The sequence below is a fragment of the Calidris pugnax genome, unplaced genomic scaffold (assembly GCF_001431845.1).
Source record: "Calidris pugnax isolate Ruff unplaced genomic scaffold, ASM143184v1 scaffold50, whole genome shotgun sequence".
Lineage (NCBI taxonomy): Eukaryota > Metazoa > Chordata > Aves > Charadriiformes > Scolopacidae > Calidris > Calidris pugnax.
Genome location: NW_015090780.1, coordinates 1,514,220 through 1,523,834, shown reverse-complemented (window position 1 = coordinate 1,523,834; position 9,615 = coordinate 1,514,220). Strand labels below are relative to the sequence as shown.

General features: G+C 53.9%; 1 protein-coding gene across 1 annotated transcript in view; it reads left to right on the top strand.

Moving 5' to 3' along the window:
• The window catches only part of ZNF512B (zinc finger protein 512B), a 37,929-nt gene that overhangs the window by 8,712 nt on the left and 19,602 nt on the right, over nt 1-9,615 (top strand). The window contains exons 2-6 of the mRNA XM_014956389.1: nt 3,100-3,179; nt 3,948-4,076; nt 4,416-4,588; nt 4,756-5,009; nt 5,788-5,859. Of these exons, the coding sequence (XP_014811875.1) occupies nt 3,100-3,179; nt 3,948-4,076; nt 4,416-4,588; nt 4,756-5,009; nt 5,788-5,859 (708 nt within the window). The remainder of the gene's footprint in view (nt 1-3,099; nt 3,180-3,947; nt 4,077-4,415; nt 4,589-4,755; nt 5,010-5,787; nt 5,860-9,615) is intronic.

The following is a 9,615-nucleotide window of genomic DNA, read 5'->3' as shown; positions in this document are numbered from 1 at the left end:
TAGAAAAGCCACTTTTTGTTTTTTTTTTTAGCCCGTCTTTCTGGTTTAGATGGACTGAAAGCGATGGAGTGAAGGACACTCCGTGATGAAGATATTTCATTGCTCTCCCTAGGAAAGTGCTGGAGGTGGAAATATCTGCCAGGGTTCACTTCATCGGGGTGAATTAGGGAGAGCATTTCTCCCTGCACCATGTTTTATGAGCACCTTCAAAAGTAGAAAAGCCCCCTTTTTTTTTTTTTAGCCCTTCCTTCTGGTTTAGGTGGACTGAAAGCGATGGAGTGAAGGACACTCTGTGATGAAGATATTTCATTGCTCTCCCTAGGAAAGTGGTGGAGGTGGAAATATCTGCCAGGGTTCACTTCATCGGGGTGACTTAGGCTTGATGTGGACTGGGGAGACAGAGGCCTTTCCTGCAGTCACTTTGTTGGCCCCTCCTGGGATTGAGCAGCCTGGTTGGGGCAGGGAGCATCCTTTCCAAGGCAGATCTTGGTCCAGACCTAGGAAAGTGCTGGAGGTGGAAATATCTGCCAGGGTTCACTTCATCGGGGTGAATTAGGCTTGATGTGGACTGGGGAGACAGAGGCCCCTCCTCGGATTGAGCAGCCTGGTTGGGGCAGGGAGCATCCTTTCCAAGGCAGATCTTGGTCCAGAGAAGCTTCATGTCCATGGGAAGGCCATCCTCAGTCCCTGTTTCTAAAGATCATGATGTTTCCACTCTTTTGACTCGGTAACCTGCTGCAGGAACATGGAACCACGGTGCCAGCCACAACAGTGGGCACCAACAGGTTCTTGTCCCCTGTGAGCACCTGGAAGGGTCAGGGTTTAGCACCAGCTGGTGGTGGGTAACCAGGAGCGGGATGTTGGGAGAGGAGATGTGTTTTCTGCTCTTCCCATCCCTGTCCTTGCTGTCCCCAGCCAGCAGCTGATCAACGAAGGGCAATGAGGGGCGGCTAAACTGGGAGCTCTGGTGTTCGGCATGAAACATCAGTGGTGAAAAGGAGAGGAGTGGAAGCTTCACTCAAGCTTCTGCACAAGCCATGTCCCCAGACATGCGAGGCTGCCTGGAGGGGCAGGGAGGAGCTGCTATAGAACATTTCAAATTTGGAATATTTGGAAGTGTTTAAGAGAGAAAGAGAGAACAAGGAGAGCAATAAGCAGGTGACTGCCGTGTTGTGAGCTTTTGCTGCACATCCTGTTTAATTTGATGTTTTTTTCATAAACTCCCAGCTCGTGGAGTCCCATTGATGTGCAAGAAACATAGCTCTGTGTGATGTGTAGGGTGAGGCCCTCACTTACACGAGTGTGGAGGAAATCTCTGTTCTAAGTGTGCACTTAGGAGCTTTGAAGAAAGTACAAAATGCAGAGAGACATCCTTCTCGGGCACTCACTGCGAATTTTGAAACGAAGCCTGAGCTGTTGCTCCAGAACCAGCACGGTTTGGGGCTGTGCTTGCAAAACCCTCCTCTGTCCTGAGGGCCACGAGGTGTTTTGGGGCAGGAGTCAGGCAGGTGGGAGTCCAAACTGAACAGGGTGGTTTGAGGACAGCTTAGAGGCTGCCTGGCAGGGTGGGGGAGCGGGTAAGTGGCATTTTAGGGACTTTTTATAGAGCATAAAGGTCACCACCTCCTGCAGACGAGGCCTTCTGGGCTCAGGGGATTCCCAAAGGATGCTACATCACCAAGGGATGCTTTTACAGGTGTCAAAGTGGAGCAAACCAGCTGGCATAGCTTCAGGGGACTGGAAATAAATGAGCCAACTGTCTTGTTTGCTGTTTTACCCCTGGCTTCTGGGGCAGAAGGTGTGAAAAGGGAGAGAGTGTGTGGTTTTGGCAGTGCCTTGTAGGTAACTGGTTGGCTTTCCGTTTGATCTCTCTCCCTTATTCCAAAAAAAATCCTGGATTGGCTTCCGAGTCCAGCCAGTGCCAGGCTTGGAGCTGAGCTCTGGTTTCTCAGGAGCTGGAGGGATTGCCGGCTCAGCTTCCAGCTGATCTGGGAAAATCTTCCCTGATTTTCACCAGACAAGAGTGTTTTACAGGTTGAGTTTAGTTTTTTTTTTAATCTTATTTATCCTTTCCCAGCTGTTCTGGGGTTTCCTTCTCAGGGATGCTTTTTGGCTTGTTTCTGTTCTCATAGCAAATGGCTTTTATTCCCAGTTTATTGATTAAGCCCTCCCAGATCTCAGCCTGAGCTTTCTGGACATCACATTTCCCACTTGTGTCTGTCCAGCTCATCTTTGGGTTACACTGACCCTCAGCATCACTTAATGTTACAGTTTAGTCCTCAAAATGCAGCCTAAGGCTTTCCAGGAGCTCAGAGCCAGGGGGGGACAGCCCTGGGTGAAGGAAGAGGGATCTCGCAAGGCTCCCCAGACCTGTGAGGTGACCAGGGTGCTCTGTTCCTGCTTGGAGAGATTAAAAGTTGGATGTGAAAGTGGATTGATTTGAACTGCCCTCAGCCCCTGCGTGCAAACCCTGGTGAAAGTTGGGATGTTTGTACTGCTTTGCTTAATCCATTTTGGGTATGAAATCAAGGAGTTTGGGGTCGTTGTGAGCCAAAGTGTCTGGTCTGGAGCCATCCCCATCCCTGCTGCTCTTCATGTGCTTGTCACATCCCCTGGGCTAGTGTCCTCCAGCCCTGGGGCTGCTCAGCCACACTGGGATGCAGGAGAAGGGGATGGAGCTTTTCTGTCCGCGACAACCTGCCCAGGGCCCAGCGTGCTGACCTGGACACAGATTTCTTTTGCTAAGTAGCATAGTTGTTGAAGGATTTCTTCCAACCCAAATGAAAGGATGGTTTTCCAAAGCAAGCCTTGGCTGTGCTGAAACTCCTTTGTGTAAATGGAAGGAGAGGGGTCAGCAAACACCAGGAGAAGCAGCCATCTCCCAGGCAGGTGTCTGCAAGCGTAGGGGCTGGGCACTGATGTGCAGGGAGCTGGAATTACCTCCCAAAGGGGAACCTCTGGCTTTGCCTGGGCAGCCCAGACCCAAGGTGGACCCCAAGCAGAGCAAGGGAACCAGCTGGGCAGTGGGATTGTTGGGACAGCGGTTCCTCCGGCGCGGCTGGCTGAGCAGAGTCAGACATGTGCTGCATCTCTTCGCAGGAAATGCAACCAGTGACAAAACCGAAGGCAGAAAGAAAGGACGACCCAAGGCTGAGAACCAGGCACTGAAAGACATCCCTGTAAGACCCCGTGCTCTCTGACCCCCCATCCCCTCCCTGCCTTGCTCCTTTTGACTTGCCCTCCACATCTTGCCGCGCCGAGCACTCCAGCCAGCCCCATTCCACCTGCCTTCCTGGTGGTTTAATCTTCAGAGCAGCTTTGTCTTGGGATCGGGAAGATCTTGGTCCCTGAATCCCCTCCATGCTAGCATCCAGCATCCTCCAAAACCCTGGTGGGGAACAGTACCCCCCTCCAGCCTCCCCTTCCCGGGGCTGTTCCCAGATGAGCTGGATTCTCTTGCAGCCACGTCAGGTTTGGCTAATGATCCGGCAGCGCTGGTGAGGGGGTGATTTATTCCCCGCAGAGTTGTGCACTTTAATTCCAGCACAGTGGCATGGACAACACACAGAGCAGTTTGTCACGAGAGCAGGGGCATGGGGTGATTTACTGACTAGATGAAATGTGGGGTGGTTAAATCACCCGGGCGATTTCTGGCCTGATTTATTGCCCAGCCTGGCTGGGAGCATGTGTGTGCTCTGGGAGGCACAGCAAGGTAAAGTCTCGGGAGGAATCCTTAGCCTGTAGAGGCATCCATCCCAGCACATCTTGCAGAATAATAGTGTGCTGAAACACAGCCCTGGGGTCCACTTTGCAGCTGCGCGGTGGGAAGGGGTGGACAGGAATGATCAGAGGTCCCCTGTGCCCACCCCCAACCCCTCAGGATGCACTGGCACCTGGACATGAGATGCTCTTCACTTAGCTATGTCTCTTGTCTCTCCTGTTGCCAGCTCCCCCTGATGAACCAGTGGAAGGACGAATTCAAAGCCCACTCCAGGGTGAAATGTCCCAATTCAGGCTGCTGGCTGGAGTTCCCCAGCATCTATGGCTTGAAGTACCACTATCAGCGCTGCCAAGGGGTAAGGAGACCAGAGGGCTGTCTGTCCTTTCCTGTGGCCAGCTCTTGCATTGCCATCTACAGGGTAAAGCCCCTCTTGGGCCTTAAATCCCACGAGAAAATGTGAGATTAAAATGGAGAGGGCACAGATGGGCCAGGGGCAGTTTGGGAGGTGTGTATGAGAGGGACTGGTGTCCCTTCAGTTCAGTGTGAGAACTAGTCTAGGGGGATCACAGACCGTTCCTAACTGTTTGGAGGGGCAGAAGGGGATTACACATGATTTGTGTTTGTGCCTGCATCAAAAAAAAGCCTTTCCCTTGTATGGTCTGATGCCCGTGCTCACCTCTCTACCCCCACACAGGGTGCGATCTCAGAGAAGCTGACGTATTCGTGCTCGTACTGCGAAGCTGCCTTCACCTCCAAAACCCAGCTCGAAAAGCATCGGCTCTGGAATCACTTGGACCGGCCAGTGCCAACCAGCAAAGCGGAAAACAAAGTGCCAAAGGCCATTGGGAAGAGTAGTGGCAAGAAAAGGTATCAGGCTGTGGCTGGGCTGTGTGGTAGTGGCGGCGTAGGGATGGCTGGGAGAAGGGGAACGTGCCTGCCTCCATTCCCATCATCTGGGCTGGCGAGGGGGGAGAGGTGTCAGGACATTTGTCTAACAACCCCTCTTTAAACAAGCCCTCTGTGCTTTGCCCTAGAGCTGCTGAGAGTTCAGCTTGCCCCACCATCCATCCCAAACAGGCAAAGACGGAAAAAGCCGTGGCCCAGGACCACGCCGAGAACGGCGAGTGCCCGGCGGAGAGCCGGGAGAGCAAGGAGTTTCAGATCGCAGCGGCCGAGGCCATGGCAGCCGCCACCCCCACGGCAAAATCCTCCAGTGGCAAGGACACCGTGCAGCAGGGGGGCAGCCAGGCCTCCCTGCAGGAGGAAGACCCCGAGAGGATGAAGCACAGTAAGATGAGAGCCCGGGGTTACGCTGGTTCAGGAGCCCAGAGAGGGGTGTCCCGTGGGAAGGGGCTCTGCTCCAGCCCACGCTGCTGCAAGTGTCTCTCTGAACGTACCCAAGCCTTGTTTCAGCATCATGATAATTTGAACCCCCCCCCAGTTTCTTGCAGCAGTGAGTTCCACGGGGAGTTACAATCTGGTTGTAGCTGTGGTGGGAGTATTTCTATAGGATATAGGATTGGAAACAGATTGAATTCCCCGCAGCATAGCGAGCTGCTGTGTCAGCCTGTCTGCCCTCACTTGACTGTGGCAGTTTAAACCAGGATGGTTCTGGCAAAGCCATTTTCCTGAAGTATTGGGACAGGGTAAGGAGGCTCATTCTGCCCGTTACCGCTGCAGGGCTGGCAAGGATGGTTGTCCCTGTCATGGCATGGATTTACACTGCTTGCAGCACCAGTGAACCACCACCAGCCACTCCGGCTGCTGAGGCTGCTGGGAGCCACGTGGCTTTTGGCCCTAGATACAGCCCCCACTTCCACTCCTTGAATTAGCCCCGGATACCATTATTTCTCCTGGTTTTGTGGGGTGGGAAGCAGCATCCTGTGACCGGGGGGTGGGTGCTTCCTTTGGCAGCCCCTTTATTTCACAGTGGTAAAGGCCTCTTCAAGGTGATCCACTGCTGACATGGAGTGTGTGCCCACCCCATGCCCTGGGACTGCTGAAGCCCCCCTGGCAGTACAGTTATTTGACCAAATCTCTCTCTCTGTTTCTCTCTTTTGAGTCAGGAAGGAAACAGAAAACTCCTAAGAAATTTACCGGGGAGCAGCCGTCCATCTCGGGGACGTTTGGACTGAAAGGTAATATGGGGAACACTCTGGTTGGCTGTAGGGTTATAGCTTCCCCCTGGGGCAATTTGGGGAAGCCCCTTCCCCAAGAGCCTTCCCTGTGGTGCAGATACATGACCACCTGGAGCCTGGGGATGTCACACTGGAGGAGCTGATAAAGAGCGTCGTAGAGGGGATGAAGGGCAGCAGCAGAGCTGGCACTGATAACAACCCTGTCTGCTCTGTGTGGGGTCCTGGCGTTGGGAAATGAGGGAAGAGAGGAAAGGATCTGGGTATGTCCAACTCCAACACAAGGGTAACGAGCTGCTGACACAAGTGAGACGTGAGAAACATCATCTCATCATCATCCCACTGTGCTGGGACGTCACAGCGTTTCCAATGGCGTCGAGAAGGATTTCTGCTGCGTGGAAAGGCTGGGTGACACATCCATCCCTCCAACATTGTCTCCAGTGCTGGTCGCCCACGTGCAAGAAGATGAATTCCAGGGGGAAGAGACGTGTTACTGGGATGTTTTCTGAGAGGAGGCTCAGGAGTTGGCTGTCTCAGCGTGACTAAGTGAGAGCGAGTGGGACGGTGGTCATGCTCCCTAAGTACACCTGGCTGGGCTGGAGAGGAGGGAGGAACCCTGGAGCATCCCTGGCACGAGAGCAGCTGGATTCGGGCTGGCCGTGAAATTTGTTCAACCAGGGAAATAAAAAGTGGATTTCCAGGCACTGCAGGAGGCAGCACCTTCCAGTACAAGAGGCACTCAGGGGAGAGGCACTAATGGCTTTGAAGGAATTAAACACTTACCAAAGAGCAGGTTGGATGCGGCCTCTGTGATTTCCTGTCCCCTGGTTCCTGGGAAGTCTGGGGTTGTTTCACTTAACTTCCCCACAGAGGTACTGCCATAGACTGAAAAGTCTGCTGTGGGTTCCTCAAGAATAAGCTGGTCCCCTCTGTGACCCACTGCCTCCAATGGAGCGTGAAGATGGGGCAGGTGTTTGCCAGCATCCCCCGGGTTCAACACGGCAGTTCGCTCCCCAAGGACAAGGGTGCCACCAGCCTGTCGTGGGGTGCTGTCTCCATTCAGACCCTGGGTTTGCAAGAGCCATGACCCACAAATTCAGGGACACGTGGACCTTTGCCGGGTGGGTGCGGATCTGACCCTGGCACTCACCGTGTTGCCTCCAGCACCTTCTGTGGAAGCGCAGGCACAGGGATTTGGAGGGCTGGACCCAGGGGGGAGCCTCCCTTCTCTCTTCACCAGCCTTTCCAAAGCATCTTCTGGAAGTTGTGTTTGATCTGCCGAGGGATTCTGTGCAGCAGAGGGGAATCGGGCAGTGCTGCTGCTGCTGGCATGTCCTCAGCATGTGCTGAGGCTCCTCCTGCCCGCTCGGCCCTGCTCGGCACAGGGAGGATGCTTCCCTGGCTGGCAGGGATGGCTTGAGCAGGCTGAACGGGAAGCACAGGCTTTGCCCGTGTAGGGATGAGGCACAGACAAGGTGGATGCACTCGGGAGATGCTGGCTGAGAGCCCTGCATTTGAGTTCCTCTCCTCTTCCCAGGCAGGCCTGGGGACAGTCACCAACGACCCAGGGGGGCTGCGCCAGGTTTCCTCTTCCCCGTGTGCCTGTCGCCCCGTCACCCTTCCTCTCCTGTTTGTTCCTGACCCTTTCCAGCACCCAGCGGGACCAGGAGAGACCTGTTTATTGTGACAATTGTCTACATGTCCAAGGACAAAAAGTCCTGTGGGATCTGGTATGAGATCCCAGAATTTGCCCTTTTTCCTGAGAGGGACCCCAGTTCCTTGGACTAAGCAGTTAGACAGCATTTCCAGTGTGAGTTCATCAGCAGGACCATCACTTTTCCATCCTGAATTTGCTGCTCCGATTTCCCCTTTTAATTTCTTGAAAAATGCCCTTTTGCCTCCTCCCCAGCCTGTCTTCCCCGCAGTCTGCCTTGCTAGAAGCACCCTTAACTCGCTTTGCTGTGGTGTTTCTCTAGTTCAGAAACTGTCTGGGTTGGGGGAAATTATTCTGTTTACAAAATACCACAAGCTGTTATGATATTGCTTGTCATAATTACGGACTCTGCTGGGAGCCACGTGGCTTTTGGCCCTAGATACAGCCCCCACTTCCACTCCTTGAATTAGCCCCGGATACCATTATTTCTCCTGGTTTTGTGGGGTGGGAAGCAGCATCCTGTGACCAGGGGGGTGGGTGCTTCCTTTGACAGCCCCTGTATTTCACAGTGGTAAAGGCCTCCTCAAGGTGATCCACTGCTGACATGGAGTGTGTGCCCACCCCATGCCCTGGGACTGCTGAAGCCCCCCTGGCAGTACAGTTATTTGACCAAATCTCTCTCTCTGTTTCTCTCTTTTGAGTCAGGAAGGAAACAGAAAACTCCTAAGAAATTTACCGGGGAGCAGCCGTCCATCTCGGGGACGTTTGGACTGAAAGGTAATATGGGGAACACTCTGGTTGGCTGTAGGGTTATAGCTTCCCCCTGGGGCAATTTGGGGAAGCCCCTTCCCAAAGAGCCTTCCCTGTGGCGCAGATACAGGACCACCTGGAGCCTGGGGATATCACACTGGAGGAGCTGGTAAAGAGCATCATAGGGGAGATGAAGGGCAGCAGCAGAGCTGGCACTGATAACAACCCTGTCTGCTCTGTGTGGGGTAGCTGTAGGGTTATAGCTTCCCCCTGGGGCATTTTGGGAAAGCCCCTTCCCCAAGAACCTTCCCTGTGGTGGAGATACATGACCACCTGGAGCCTGGGGATATCACACTGGAGGAGCTGGTAAAGAGCATCATAGGGGAGATGAAGGGCAGCAGCAGAGCTGGCACTGATAACAACCCTGTCTGCTCTGTGTGGGGTCCTGGCGTTGGGAAATGAGGGAAGAGAGGAAAGGATCTGGGTATGTCCAACTCCAACACAAGGGTAACGAGCTGCTGACACAAGTGAGACGTGAGAAACATCATCTCATCATCATCCCACTGTGCTGGGACGTCACAGCGTTTCCAATGGCGTCGAGAAGGATTTCTGCTGCGTGGAAAGGCTGGGTGACGCATCCGTCCCTCCGACATTGTCTCCAGTGCTGGTCGCCCACGTGCAAGATGAATTCCAGGGGGAAGAGACGTGTTACTGGGATGTTTTCTGAGAGGAGGCTCAGGAGTTGGCTGTCTCAGCGTGACTAAGTGAGAGCGAGTGGGACGGTGGTCATGCTCCCTAAGTACACCTGGCTGGGCTGGAGAGGAGGGAGGAACCCTGGAGCATCCCTGGCACGAGAGCAGCTGGATTCGGGCTGGCCGTGAAATTTGTTCAACCAGGGAAATAAAAAGTGGATTTCCAGGCACTGCAGGAGGCAGCACCTTCCAGTACAAGAGGCACTCAGGGGAGAGGCACTAATGGCTTTGAAGGAATTAAACACTTACCAAAGAGCAGGTTGGATGCGGCCTCTGTGATTTCCTGTCCCCTGGTTCCTGGGAAGTCTGGGGTTGTTTCACTTAACTTCCCCACAGAGGTACTGCCATAGACTGAAAAGTCTGCTGTGGGTTCCTCAAGAATAAGCTGGTCCCCTCTGTGACCCACTGCCTCCAATGGAGCGTGAAGATGGGGCAGGTGTTTGCCAGCATCCCCCGGGTTCAACACGGCAGTTCGCTCCCCAAGGACAAGGGTGCCACCAGCCTGTCGTGGGGTGCTGTCTCCATTCAGACCCTGGGTTTGCAAGAGCCATGACCCACAAATTCAGGGACACGTGGACCTTTGCCGGGTGGGTGCGGATCTGA